Source organism: Heptranchias perlo, chromosome 6 (assembly GCF_035084215.1).
Source record: "Heptranchias perlo isolate sHepPer1 chromosome 6, sHepPer1.hap1, whole genome shotgun sequence".
In the NCBI taxonomy this organism is placed as follows: Eukaryota; Metazoa; Chordata; class Chondrichthyes; order Hexanchiformes; family Hexanchidae; genus Heptranchias; species Heptranchias perlo.
Genome location: NC_090330.1, coordinates 84,740,143 through 84,755,811, shown reverse-complemented (window position 1 = coordinate 84,755,811; position 15,669 = coordinate 84,740,143). Strand labels below are relative to the sequence as shown.

The following is a 15,669-nucleotide window of genomic DNA, read 5'->3' as shown; positions in this document are numbered from 1 at the left end:
GCGGGATTTTATCGAAGGCCTTACTGAAATCCATGTATACCACATCCACTGCGTTACCCTCATCCACACGCCTAGTCACCCCCTCAAAAAATTCAATCAAATTAGTCAGACATGATCTTCCCTTGACAAAGCCATGTTGACTATCCCTGATTAATCCTTGCTTCTCCAAGTGGAGACTAATTTTGTCCTTCAGAATTTTTTCCAATAATTTTCCTACCACTGATGTTAGGCTCACTGGCCTGTCGTTCCCTGGTTTTTCCCTACTCCCCTTCTTGAATAATGGTACTACATTAGCAGTTCTCCAGTCCTCTGGCACATCCCCTGTGGCCAGAGAGGTTCTGAATATATGTGTTAGAGCCCCCGCAATCTCCTCCTTTGCCTCACACAGTAGCCTGGGATACATTTCGTCCGGGCCTGGGGATTTATCCATTTTTAGGCCTGCTAAAACCGCCAATATCTCCTCCCGCTCGATGTTAATATGTTCGAGTATATCACAGTCCCCCTGCCGTATTTCTATGTCTACGTCGTCCTTCTCCATAGTGAAAACAGATGCAAAAAATTCATTCAGAACCCCTCCGACATCTTCCGGCTCCACACACAGATTGCCATTTTTGTCCCTAATGGGCCCTATTTTTTCCCTAGTTATCCTCTTACCCTTAATATACTTATAAAACATCTTAGGATTTTCCTTTATTTTGCTCGCCAGTGTTTTTTCATGGCCCCTCCTTGATCTCCTAATTTCTTTTTTAAGTATCCCCCTGCACTTTTTGTACTCCTCTAGGGCTTCCTCCGTCCTTAGCCTTTTGTATCTGCCAAAATCCCTCCTTTTTTTCCTAATCCATTCTCGTATATCCCCTGACATCCAAGGTTCCCTGGAGTTCTTGGAACCACCCTTGACCTTTACGGGAACATGTTGCCATTGTATGGTCTCAATCTCCCCTCTGAAAGACTCCCATTGCTCCGATGCGGATTTTCCTACAAGCAGCTGATCCCAGTCTATTTTGGCCAGATCCTGCCTTATCCTATTAAAATCGGCCTTCCCCCAATTTAGAACCTTTATTTCCGGCCCCTCCCTGTCCTTTTCCTTCCATGACCACCTTAAATCTCACTGAATTATGGTCACTGTCACCAAAGTGCTCACCGACTAGCACTTCTTCCACTTGGCCGGCCACATTCCCTAGAATTAGGTCCAGTACCGCCCCCTCTCTTGTAGGACTTTCTACATGCTGGCTCAAAAAGCTCTCCTGGATGCACGTTAAGAATTTTGTACCCTCTAAGCCTTTTACACTCTGAGTATCCCAGTTAATATTGGGGAAGTTGAAATCCCCCACTATTATTACCCTATTATTTGCACAATTTTCTGAGATTTGCCTACATATCTGTTCCTCTATCTCCCCCTGACTGTTTGGGGGTCTATAGTACACTCCCATCAAAGTGCTTGCCCCCTTTTTCTTTTTAAGCTCCACCCATATGGCCTCATTTGAGGAACCTGCTAATATATCATCCCTCCTTATGGTAGTAATTGATTCTTTAATTAATATTGCGACCCCCCCTCCTCTTATACCTCCCCCTCTGTCTCGCCTAAATCTCTTTGTTCCTAGATCTTTTTGTTCTATAACTCTCCCCAACGCCCTACCATTAACGAAGTAGGTCCTGGCCCGATTCGATCTACCAAAATGTATCACCTCACATTTATCTAAATTAAACTCCATCTGCCATTCATCGGCCCACTGGCCCAATTCATCAAGATCCTGTTGCAATCCTAGATAACCTTCTTCACTGTCCACAATGCCACCAATCTTGGTATCATCTGCAAACTTACTAACCATGCCTCCTAAATTCTCATCCAAATCATTAATATAAATAACAAATAACAGCGGACCCAGCACCGATCCCTGAGGCACACCGCTGGTCACAGGCCTCCAATTTGAAAAACAACCCTCTACAACCACCCTCTGTCTTCTGTCGTCAATCCAATTTTGTATCCAATTGGCTACCTCACCTTGGATCCCGTGAGATCTAACCTTATGCAACAACCTACCATGCGGTACCTTGTCAAAGGCTTTGCTAAAGTCCATGTAGACCACGTCTACTGCACAGCCCTCATCTATCTTCTTGGTTACCCCTTCAAAAAACTCAATCAAATTTGTGAGACATGATTTTCCTCTCACAAAACCATGCTGACTGTTCCTAATCAGTCCCTGCCTCTCCAAATGCCCGTAGATCCTGTCTCTCAGAATACCCTCGAACAACTTACCCACTACAGATGTCAGGCTCACTGGTCTGTAGTTCCCAGGCTTTTCCCTGCCGCCCTTCTTAAACAAAGGCACAACATTTGCTACCCTCCAATCTTCAGGCACCTCACCTGTAGCTGTCGATGATTCAAATATCTCTGCTTGGGGACCCGCAATTTCCTCCCTGACCTCCCATAACGTCCTGGGATACATTTCATCAGGTCCCGGAGATTTATCTACCTTGATGCGCGTTAAGACTTCCAGCACTTCCCTCTCTGTAATATTTACACTCCCCAAGTTCCCTAACATCCATGCCTTTCTCAACCGTAAATACCGATGCGAAATATTCATTTAGGATCTCACCCATCTCTTGTGGTTCCGCACACAGATGACCTTGTTGATCCTTAAGAGGCCCTACTCTCTCCCTAGTTACTCTTTTGCCCTTTATGTATTTGTAGAAGCTCTTTGGATTCACCTTTGCCTCATCTGCCAAAGCAATCTCATGTCCCCTTTTTGCCCTCCTGATTTCTCTCTTAACTCTACTCCGGCAATCTCTATACTCTTCAAGGGATCCACTTGATCCCAGCTGCCTATGCATGTCATATGTCTCCTTCTTCTTTCTGACTGGAGCCTCAATCTCCCGAGTCATCCAAGGTTCCCTACTTCTACCAGCCTTGCCCTTCACTTTATAAGGAATGTGCTTACCCTGAACCCTGGTTAACACACTTTTGAAGGCCTCCCACTTACCAGACGTCCCTTTGCCTGCCAACAGACTCTCCCAATCAACTTCTGAAAGTTCCTGTCTAATACCATCAAAATTGGCCTTTCCCCAATTTAGAATTTTAACTTTTGGGCCAGACCTATCATTCTCCATAGCTATCTTAAAACTAATGGAATTATGATCACTGGTCCCAAAGTGATCCCTCACTAACACTTCTGTCACCTGCCCTTCCTTATTTCCCAAGAGGAGGTCCAGTTTTGCCCCCTCTCTTGTCGGGCATCCACACACTGAATGAGAAATTCCTCCTGAATACACTCAACAAATTTCTCTCCATTCAAGCCCCTAATGCTATGGCTGTCCCAGTCAATGTTGGGAAACTTAAAGTCCCCTACTATTACCACCCTATTTTTCTTGCAGCTGTCTGTAATCTCCTTACATATTTGCTCCTCAATTTCTCGTTGACTATTTGGGGGTCTGTAGTACAATCCTATCAACGTGATCTCTCCCTTCTTATTTTTCAGTTCTACCCATATAGACTCCGTGGGCGAACCCTCGGATATATCCTCTCTCACTACTGCCGTGATGTTCTCCCTAATCAAGAACGCAACTCCTCCTCCTCTCTTACCTCCTGCTCTATCTTTCCTATAGCATCTGTACCCTGGAACATTGAGCTGCCAGTCCTGCCCCTCCCTTAGCCATGTTTCAGTAATAGCTATAACATCCCAGTCCCATGTACCCATCCATGCCCTGAGTTCATCTACCTTGCCCATCAGACTTCTTGCATTGAAATAAATGCAGTTTAATCTAGACTTCCCTTGGTCTTTGCCCTGCTTTCTCAGACCATCTGTCCGGTCATGTTTTGTACACTCTCCCTTACTGCCTTTTGTTCCTGTCACCACTTTACTTCCCACTTTATTTCAGAACATTTCATTCATGAAAATTATCTCCAGCAAGAATTCCAGAAATGCTTTTTTGTCCCAACATAGAAATTTACAAATATATTTTAGAGTAGCTTTAAAAATAAACAATTTCATTCCATACTCCCTGCAAGAACTAGCACAGTTCCAAGTGTCTTAATAACGATCATCTGCCAACATATACTTTCAAAATTGAAAACTTTGCAAAATACTTGAGTACAAACAGAGGCAAAAAAACCTCTCACAAAGTAGTGAATTATGCTGCAATACAGTAACATGAGCAGTGCAGGCTCTTCAACATTTTCCTTACATTACTATTCTTTAAGTACAAGGTTGGCAGTGAGTGCTGGAGGACTATTCCACCATGGAGGTTATCACAGACAAGCTTAACCCAGGTCTCAACCGATGTCTACACAACTGTACTTCCAGTAGATGTTAGCTGGGGGGCAATTAGGAGCAGGATCAATGCCAATTTGGGGTTTTAAAAATGGGGCATGGACAAGAGGAAAGAGATTATGATAAATTTATACAAGGCAATGGTTAGGCCACAGTTAGAGCACTATGCATAGTTTTAGAGTTGCATTATAGAGAAGTTAGGAGAACTGTCTTTATGCAGAGAGCTTTTAGTCTATGGACTGCTATGCCACAGGGAGTAGTTGAGACAGGGTCCACTGTACTTATTAACGCCACAGAGAGCATACTGAGTAGATTCATCAGTATGATACCAGAGATGATAAGTTCTCTCCTCATAACTGTAGTTTAAGATTCTCGGACTATTCCACAGGAGCAGAGAACATACAGGAGATTTAAGAAAGATTTTTAAAATTATGAAGAGCTTTGGTAGGGTGAATAGGGAAATACTATTTTCTTGGATATGGAGAAGGTGATGAGGGTTCGTCAATTTAAAATTGTCACTAAAACTGTGGGGAGAGGGGTTGGAGAAATTTCCTTATGCAGAGTTGTTAAGAGCATGGAATGCTTTGCTGCAGGGAGTATTGAGGCAGAGACCATTGCATCTTTTAAGGGAAATGTTGATAAATATTTGAAGCAGCAGAACATGTAGGGCTACTGGGAAGAAACCGGGACAGGGGATTAATTTTGGATTGGTCTAGCAAAGAGCCAGCACAAGTTGAATGGCTTCCTTCTTTACTGTAAACTTCTTTAGTTCTATCTATCTAGGTGTATATTACTCAGTTCCTTAGATTTGGAAAGTACTACTTAATGTTATACTAATCAGAGGCATGCATTTGACTAGCCATTATCGCCCTCTGCACAAAGCTTTTGGATAGCTCCTCTACGAGATTTCAAATAGCTTTAAAGGAAAAGCTAACTCATTTAACACTCACACGTACACTTAAATTAAGATTTTTATAGTGTGATTTCTTTGCTGGTGTAATTTACAAGCTGGGATGAAAATTTCCCAGCCATTAACTTGTCATCAACAAGGTCAGGAAAGGTTTTTATGGAGCACCCTGCTGGGCAACTTTACAGTCAAATCTATGTAGTGTGGCTTTTCTTATTCTTAGTTTATTCAGATATTTACTAGCATTAAGAATTTTAAACTGGTTAAAATCAGACTTCTCATATAATGGAAGTCAAAGTGATTAATTGTCAAACAGTAAATGCTTTTGCTTACCTTTTCTTTTGCTCTGATTGTTAGATTCAGGTCCTTTAGAACAGGCTCACTTTCTGGACTGTAGCCAAAGCTGACATTTTCAAATACCACAGCTCCATGGTTTGGCCAGCCATTGGGTGGGGGCTTGTATGATTCCCATGATGCTTCACTTTCAAGTTCAGTGTACTCCAGAACTCTTTCCACTGAAGTCATCTGCAAGGATAAGACAAAAGTTTAAAAGTGCCATGAGGAATCTGACTGACACGGTGGGTTAGACAATTTCCTTTCACCTGAGATTTAACTGAAACCAGCTTGTTTAGAAGAAAACATCTATCTGTCAACTGTGAGGGTCTAACGTGAAATGAGCATGGACAGTTGCCAGCATTTTGCATAAAAATGGCCACAATTCAGCACATCTATATAAAATATCTGTAGCATTAAAAATCTTACATTTCTGTGCAATTGGGTGTCAGCCATAGCTCAGTAGTAGTACTCTCGCCTCTGAGTTGGAAGATTGTGGGTTCAAGTCCCACTCCAGAGAATTGAGTACAAAATCCAGGTTGACACCGCAGTGCAGCACTGCACTGTCTGAGGTGCCACCTTTCCGATGAGACATTAAACCGAGGCCCTTCCTGCCCTCTGAGGTGGACATAAAAGATCCAATGGTACTATTTCGAAGAAGAGCAGGGGAATTCTCCCCGGTGTCTTGGCCAATATTTATCCCTCAACCAACATCACTAAAACAGATTATTTGGTCATTGCTGATTGTGGAACCTTGCTGTGTGCAAATTTGCTGCAGCATTCCTACATTACAACAGTGACATCACTTCAAAAGTACTTCATTGGTTATAAAGCGCTTTGGGAAGTCCTGAGGTTGTGAAAGGCACTATATAAATGCAAGTTCTTTCTCCTTTCTTTTGCCACACCAGCTCATGGCTGGGAAATGGCTAGCAGACCAGTTTACGGCCAACGACAGAATTTAAAAATGAAACTGTTCCTGACTCTTGGTGGGACCTCGAAGAACTAACTCCCATTCTCTTAATAAAAACCTTGCCCTTATGCAGGGTGGGTGAAACAGTGCCACCGTAACTAGGGGATGGAACTCTACAACTGGAAGGACCACAAATTGGGGTGAATGATGTGGGAAGAACAAGGCAAAGCATGAAAATAGATTTAAAAATAAGTTTTAGCATGGCAGACATGGGTACAGGCAGGGTGAGAGAAATTGTATGACAGGAAAGTGTTACAGGAAATGTGAAACACATCTAAAACTTCTAATATGTTACAAATAGGTAGCTGATTTCCTGTGGTATTGCTCACATCAAGCTGGGTGATGCACTATTTTCTAAGGATAGGAGGATTATTCCATACATTGCACAATGTGCTATACTGCTGATAAGATGAAGCAGTATAACTATAGGCCACAAAATCTAATTAGTATTAACAATGGATTAGGTCAGAGCGTAATTGAGATTGGTAAGGCCAGTCAGAGGTTACAGTCATTTTGACTCCTTTGTCAACTGAGGTATTTTCAATTGTTGGGTCATTATTTACATTCCAGTGACTGTCATCATTTCTTTATACTTCTTTTCAAGTGTGACACAGAAATTTGTATTAGACAATCTGTGACGTCTGACTTGTGATGGACAGAAATGCATGGATACATTGTTTTTAAAATATGACAGCTGGAGGAATGAATAAATATATAGATGACAAGTAGAAAGGAATTGGTTCTGGGATCAAAGTTACCCCAGAAGTGTCTTTATTACCAAACCAATTCCAAAAAATCATTTGAATCATCAGTTGCAGGTAGAATTTAGGTAAACGTTGGGTCCACTTCAATTCATCAGCACAATATAGGGTCGGTAAGCAGAGGTCACAGATTTAAGGTAATTTCAAAAGAACCCGAGGGGAGAGGGTTTTTTATGCACCGAGTTGTTGTGATCTGGAATGCACTGCCTGAAAGGGTGATGGAAGCAGATTCAATAGTAAATTTAAAAAGGGAATTGGATATATCCTTGAAAAGAAAAAAATTGCAGGACCAAGGGGAAAGAGCAGGGGAGTGGGACTAATTTGATAGCTCTTTCAAAGAGCTGCACAGGTACAATGAGCTGAATAGCCTCCTTCTGTGCTGCATGATTCTATGATATAATCCCTTCTTTTACAATGTGCTGGGACAGTTGCTATCCTGGAATGTGGTAAGGCAAACTGTTGTGATTAGTTACGTTTTCCAATACCAGTAGGATGGGAAAGTTCATTGTTCCACACTTAGGCAAACAGTGGGCAAAATCCACAAAGTGGGAACTTGTGCCAAAATTGGGAGAGCTGTCCCACAGACGAGTCAAGCAACAGCCTGGTCAAGCAACAGCCTGGTCAAGCAACAGCCTGACATAGCCATACTCACAGAATCATACCTTTCAGCCAACGTCCCAGACTCTTACATTACTATCTCTTGGTATGTCCTGTCCCACCGGCAGGAAAGACCCACCAGAGGTGGCGGTACAGTGATATACAGTCAGGAGAGAGTGGCCCTGGGAGTCCTCACCACTGACTCCGGACCCCATGAAATCTCATGTCATCGGGTCAAACATGGGCAAGGAAACCTTCTGCTGATTATCACCTACCGCCCTCCCTCAGCTGATGAATCAGTCCTCCTCCATGTTGAGCACCACATTGGAGGAAGCACTGAGGGTAGCAAGGGCACAGAATGTACTCTGGGTGGGGGACTTCAAAGTCCATCACCAGGAGAGGCTCGGTAGCACCACTACTGACCGAGCTGGCCAAGCCCTGAAGGACACAGCTGCCAGACTGGGCCTGCGGCAGGTGATGAGCGAACCAACACAAGGGAAAAACCTACTTGACCTCGTCCTCACCAATCTACCTGTCGCAGATGCATCTGTCCATGACAGTATTGGTAGGAGTGACCACCGCACAGTCCTTGTGGAGACGAAGTCTTGTCTTCACACTGTGGACACCATCCAACGTGTTGTGTGGCACTACCACCGTGCTAAATGGGATAGATTCAGAACAGATCGAGCAGCTCAAAACTGGGCATCCATAAGGCGCTGTGGGCCATCAACAGCAGCAGAATTGTATTCCAGCACAATCTGTAACCTCATGGCCCGGCATATTCCTCACTCTATCATTACCAACAAGCCAGGGGATCAACCCTGGTTCAATGAGGAGTGTAGAAGAGCATGCCAGGAGCAGCACCAGGCATACCGAAAAATGAGGTGCCAACCTGGTGAAGCTACAACTCAGGACTACATGCATGCTAAACAGCGGAAGCAACATGCTACAGACAGAGCTAAGCGATTCCACAACCATCGGATCAGATCAAAGCTCTGCAGTCCTGCCACATCCAGTCGTGAATGGTGGTGGACAATTAAACAACTAACGGGAGGAGGAGGCTCGGTAAACATCCCCATCCTCAATGATGGCGGAGTCCAGCACGTGAGTGCAAAAGACAAGGCTGAAGCGTTTGCAACCATCTTCAGCCAGAAGTGCCGAGTGGATGATCCATCTCGACCTCCTCCCGATATCCCCACCATCACAGAAGCCAGTCTTCAGCCAATTCGATTCACTCCACGTGATATCAAGAAACAGCTGAGTGCACTGGATACAGCAAAGGCTATGGGCCCCCGACAACATCCCTGCTGTAGTGCTGAAGACTTGTGCTCCAGAACTAACCGCGCCTCTAGCCAAACTGTTCCAGTACAGCTACAACACTAGCATCTACCCGACAATGTGGAAAATTGCCCAGGTATGTCCTGTCCACAAAAAGCAGGACAAATCCAATCCGGCCAATTACCGTCTCATCAATCTACTCTCAATCATCAGCAAAGTGATGGAAGGTGTCGTCGACAGTGCTATCACCAATAACCTGTTCACCGATGCTCAGTTGGGGTTCCGCCAGGACCACTCGGCTCCAGACCTCATTACAGCCTTGGTCCAAACATGGACAAAAGAGCTGAATTCCAGAGGTGAGGTGAGAGTGGCTGCCCTTAACATCAAGGCAGCATTTGACCGAGTGTGGCACCAAGGAGCCCTAGTAAAATTGAAGTCAACGGGAATCAGGGAGAAAACTCTCCAGTGGCTGGTGTCATACCTAGCACAAAGGAAGATGGTAGTGGTTGTTGGAGGCCAATCATCTCAGCCCCAGAACATTGCTGCAGGAGTTCCTCAGGGCAGCGTCCTAGGCACAACCATCTTCAGCTGCTTCATCAATGACCTTCCCTCCATCATAAGGTCAGAAATGGGGATGTTTGCTGATGATTGCACAGTGTTCAGTTCCATTCACAACCCCTCAGATAATGAAGCAATCCGTGCCCGCATGCAGCAAGACCTTGACAACATCCAGGATTGGGCTGATAAATGGCAAGTAACATTCGCGCCGGACAAGGGCCAGGCAATGACCATCTCCAACAAGAGAGAGTCTAACCACCTCCCCTTGACATTCAACGGCATTACCATCACCGAATCCCCCACAATCAACATCTCGGGGGTCACCATTGAACAGAAACTTAACTGGACCAGCCATATAAATACTGTGGCTACGAGAGTAGATCAGAGGCTGGGTATTCTGCTGACTCCCCAAAGCCTTTCCACCATCTACAAGGCACAAGTCAGGAGTGTGATGGAATACTCTCCACTTGCCTGGATGAGTGCAGCTCCAACAACACTCAAGAAGCAGTCCGCTTGATTGGCATCCCATCCGCCACCCTAAACATTCACTCCCTTCACCACCGGCGCATTGTGGCTGCAGTATGTACCATCCACAGGATGCACTGCAGCAATTCGCCAAGGCTTCTTCGACAGCACCTCCCAAACCCGCGACCTCTACCACCTAGAAGGACACGGGCAGCAGGCACATGGGAACAACACTGCCTGCACGTTCCCCTCCAAGTCATACACCATCCCGACTTGGAAATATATTGCCGTTCCTTCATCGTCGCTGGGTCAAAATCCTGGAACTCCCTACCTAACAGCACTGTGGGAGAACCTTCACCACACGGTCTGCAGAGGTTCAAGAAGGCGGCTCACCATCACCCTCTCAGGGTAATTAGGAATGGGCAATAAATGCTGGGGTCCCCAACGACGCCCACATCCCATGAACGAATAAAAAAAAAGTAACCTCAAACCTAGGTTGCAGAAAAACAAGGCTTTAAATCAAATCTGTAGCAGTTTAAAAACCTTGAAGCAAAGATCAGAATTGACTTGCTCTTTTAAAACCAAAAACCATCAATTATTGAAGACCTTGTGTGCTCGTAATAGCATTTTTATAATAATTATGTAGAAAAATGACTGAATAGAAATTATATAGAATTAAATGGAATGTACAGCACAGAAACAGGCCATTCGGCCCAACTGGTCTATGCCAGTATTTATGTTCCATATGAGCCTGCTCCCACCCTATCAGCATAATCTTCTATTTCTTTCTTTCTCATCTACTTATTTAGCTTCCCCTTAAATGCATGTACACTATTTGCCTCAACTACTCCTTGTGGTAGCAGGTTCCACATTCTAACCTCTCACCGGGAAAATAAGTTTCTCACGAATTCCATATTGGATTTATTAGTGACTATATTTATGGTCCCTAGTTCTGGTCTCCCCCGCAAATGGAAACATCTTCTCTACGTCGACCCAATCAAACCCTTTCAGAAAAGAGCCCTAGCCGGTTCAATCTTTCCTGATAGGTGTAACCACTCAGTTCTGGTATCATCCTTGTAAATCTTTTTTGCATCTTCTCTAGTGCCTCTATATCCTTTTTATAATATGGAGATCAGAACTGTGCATAGTACTCCAAAGTGTGGTCTAACCAAGGTTCTATACAAGTTTAACATAACATCCCTGCTTTTCAATTCTATCCTTTTCGAGATGAACCCCAGTGCTTTGTTTCCTTTTTTTTAATGAAATTAAAAACCTGTGTCACTACTTTTAGTGATTTGTGTATCTGAACCCCTGGATCCCTTTGCTCCTCTACCCCATTTAGACTCTTATTATTCAAGTAGTATGTAGCATCCTTATTCTTCCTACCAAAATGCACTACCTCACACTTATCTATATTGAAATTCATTTGCCAATTACACACCCATTTGGCAAGTGTATTAATGTCTTCTTGTACTTTGTTGCAATCTTCCTCAGTATTAACTATACCCCCCAATTTGGTGTCATACCCAAATTTTGAAATTGTACTTCCACTTACTGAGTTCAAATCATGTATGTAAATGGTGAACAACATTGGTTCCAGCACCGATCCTTGTGGAACACCAGGCCAGTCTGAGTAACTACCCTTAACCCTACTCTCTGTTTTCTGTTTTGTAGCCAGCTTTCTATCCATTCTGCTACTTGTCCCCTGACTCCACATGCTCTGACCTTAATCATGAGTCTACCACGCAGTGCCTTATCGAAGGCCTTATGAAAATTTAAATATATTACATCTACTACATTATCTTTGTCTACTCTTTCTGTTACTTCTTCAAAGAATTCAATAAGGTTGGCCAAGCACAATCTTACGTTTTGAAATCCGTGCTGACTACATTTTATTATATTTTCAGTTTCTAGATGATTTTCTATTACATCTTTGAGTGAAGATTTCATTACCTTTCCTACAACCGGCATTAAGCCAACTGGTCTATAGTTCCCTGGACTTGTTCTATCTCCCTTTTTAAATATAGGAATCACATTAGCTGTCCGCAGTCCTCTGGCACAATTCCCTTTTCCAATGAATTTTTATACATGTGTAATAGTGCCAGTAAAAGTAAAAGAATGGTAGTTACAAACTGGTTGTCTGATAACCATTTTCTGTTTTTTTTGGGGGGGGGGTGGGGAGAAAGAGAAAGGAGGAAAGAGGTAAATGGGGTTTTTTTTGGGTCCAGGCGGTTCCAAGATGACAGGCCTGGCAATGGAAGCTTGGAACCAAGTAAACCCTCTGTAGCAGATTTGGCAATCCGATACCTGAACAAGGCAGGTCCGTGGTACTCTGGGGCATTGTTAATGGTTGACCAGCCAAATTGGCTTATTAATAGATCCTTGAGGGGCTTTCCTGTCACTGGTTAAACTGCAACAGTACATTTGGGGTTGCATAATTTTGGCTTTGCCAACTTCACCTAACTTCTCCTAACTTCTCTGGACCAGGGTAAGTGGGATGTATCCTTTTGGGGAGAGAGTTTACACTTCAGCAAACAGAAATCCTACAGGTTGGTGTAGATTTCTCTGTAGCTTGATTTGAAGACTTTAAAAAAAAAAATTAAACACGGTGATGGGTTTCTACGCATGTCAGACCCCCACCTGACCAAACAACAAATCATTGACAAGACCAGCCTGACTGTCTGAAGGCGGGAGACAGGGAGACAGAGAAATGCGGAGTAGAAGGGAAAAGAAATGATATCCAAAAAATGGAATCAGAAACATCAGATATTTAACTCATTAGATTCTTGTAGTTTACTACAAAAAAACATTTTAACAACATTCTTACCAGATTTTCAACTTCAGTACTTTGACGTACTCCCCACTGGAACATGCCCATCAGCGTGATAGCATAAGACAGAGCCAAACCAACCTGTCCTGCATCTAGCTCTGCAAGAGTGGTTAAACAGTGATGTAAGCAAATGTTAACATGACACCATGAAAATAACCAGAAAGTTAGTTAAATGAATAAAAAAAATGCTTGTTCTTGTGTCTAATTTTTTTTTAAAAAAGGACTTTGACCAATTCTAAAGTTCCTATAATTTGTTGGTAGTCCATTACAAATCCACAGATGGCTGTGACTGTATATGTGTGATTATAAACGTACATGCGTGTGTGTAAATTTATAGGCGTGTTGCTGGAGGATGTGACATATGTGTGGAAAGTAAATCTGTGAACTCTTCCTTTTCAATTTCATATATTAAAACGTTGCTTCGCGTGAGAGGAAAATGCACGTGCAGTGCAGAAAAGTGACACAGTGCACAAATGTGCTGCATCATTGTGGTTACAGAACAAAAGGAAGCATGATCTCCCATATAATTCCTCACTGGGAAACTAAATATCTGGACAAACCAATTTCCTGGATGGAAAACCTTATCTTGTTTGGCATTTGGGTGGGACACTCTAAAGATCATTTTCTGTCATTTTTGCCTAAAATTCTCTTTTGAGTTTTGTTTGTCTCAGGAAATGATCATGCTGAAATTCTGTCTGTCACCACGTGCAACTTCTGTTGAAAGGCAGCATATTTGCATTTTGATGACAGAGCTTTAATATTCTGTATAGACAGATGAAAAGATGTTAACTAACTGGAGCAGGGAAAATGAATTTGTGACACCGTACAAGCATCTCTTTGTAGCTCAACAAATAGCAGTTTTGGCGAAAACTCGGAGCAATGCCACAGGTGATTGACTAGTGTAAATAAATTCTACCAAATTTATAACCCCCCCCACACCAAGAGGTAGGCAAGTTATAATCTGAACGTTGAAGCATCTGGCATCTCTCCCACCTCCTTTCTACTTCGGACAGATAAGCTGGTCTCGCCTGAATGTTGGATCACAGCTGCACCAAAGCAGCATACACAGTCAGATTTAAACAATAATGCTGAGCAAAAGCCTGCATGTTGCTCCAAGTACATGCCCGTACAGAAGAGTCCACAAAAACATAGCATAAAGAAACAGGCCCTAACTTTCTTTGGTGGTATCTGACCAGCAATGCAAAAGCACAAGATGATGCATTCTACAATCCAATGTGACAGGTTTACCCAAGGTTCCGTTGCCAAACAAACAATTGCTCCAGTTAGTTAACATCTTTTCTTCTGTCTATACAGAATATTAAAGCTCTGTCATCAAAACACAAATATGCTGCCCTTCAACAGAAGTTGCACGTGGTGACAGACAGAATTTCAGCATGATTATTTCCTGAGGCAAACAAAACTCAAAAGAGAATTTTAGGCAAAAATGACAGAAAATGGTCTTTAGAGTGTCCCACCCAAATGCCAAACAAGATAAGGTTTAAACACTGCCTAAGCATAAAAAGTTCACTAACCTATCGCGCTGAAATAAGAACTTTAATAGTCTTAAATGTAAGACATTCAAGGCCAGAAGATACCAAAGGGTTGATTTTCCTGGCTCCACTCTGTCCCAGCTCCTGTTCAGGCCCAGGTGCACTGGGATTTCCTGTCTAGGACTATTTTCGTGACCCAGGGGCACCCCCGGCGCAGACCCACCTCTGATAGAACCTGGCGCTGGTGGAAGGAGCAAAAAAGTGAGCTGCACACATTGAGACCTTCTGGCTGCTGCTAGTCCTGCATGCACTGGACTTGCTTGGAGGGCGGGGAGGGGGTTTAAACTCCACAAAAAAGGCCTACTTCAAAGTCTTCGGCCTGCTCCCAGTGCCTTTTTGGGCCCTCTGGTTGGCAGGGATCCAGTTCTGAACTGGGCTTCCCAGCAAGCAATGCCCAGGTACTGCAAATTGAGGCCGGGAACATCCCCTCCTGCCCCATCCATATGGCTGTGATAGACCTGCACCTATTGCAGACGAAGGACATGTTCCGCTCCTCCTCCCCCTCCCTAGGAAAGCCCTGGAAATAATGGGGCAAAGTAAAAGTGGTAAAAACTTGGCAAAGTGAGTCAGTACCCCTTTTGCCTGACCTAGCGTCACCTTGGCCCAGTGGTAGCACTCTCGTCTGAGTCAGAAGGTTATCGGTTCAAGTCCCACTCAAGGGGCTTGAGCACAAAATTTAGGCTGGCACTGCAGATGAGATGTTAAACGAAGCACCATCTCATGTTCCAGTAGACATAAAAGATCCCATGGCACTAGTTGAAGAGCAGGGGGATTCTCCTGATGTCCTGGCCAACGCTTATCCCTCAACCAGCACCACCAAAAACAGAAAAACTGGTAATTTATCTCATTGCTATTTGTGGGACCTTGGTCTGTGTAAAATGTAGGTGCAAGTTTGCCTTCAAACACTTCAAAAAAAAGCAATTCATTGGCCGTGAAGCACTTTGGGATATCCTGAGGACATGATGGATGCTATATAAATGCAAGTTATTGCTTTCTTTGCGCTGGGGAAATGGGTCTTTCCTGGAGACAAAAGTCAGAGAAAATGAAATAAAAAAGAACTTGCATTTATACAATGCCTCTTACGACCTCAGGATGTTCCAAAGCGCTTTACAGACGATCAAGTACTTTTGAAGTATAGTCACTGTTGTACTG

The 15,669-nt window shown here is 43.6% G+C and overlaps 1 protein-coding gene across 3 annotated transcripts in view; it reads right to left on the bottom strand.

Moving 5' to 3' along the window:
- Window positions 1-15,669, bottom strand: part of abcc4 (ATP binding cassette subfamily C member 4 (PEL blood group)) — a 376,726-nt gene that overhangs the window by 79,661 nt on the left and 281,396 nt on the right. For all 3 annotated transcript variants that reach the window (XM_067986483.1, XM_067986484.1, XM_067986485.1), the window contains 2 exons: window positions 12,965-13,065; window positions 5,509-5,700 (listed from right to left, as the gene is read on the bottom strand). In XM_067986483.1, coding sequence (XP_067842584.1) covers window positions 5,509-5,700; window positions 12,965-13,065 — 293 coding nt within the window. The remainder of the gene's footprint in view (window positions 1-5,508; window positions 5,701-12,964; window positions 13,066-15,669) is intronic.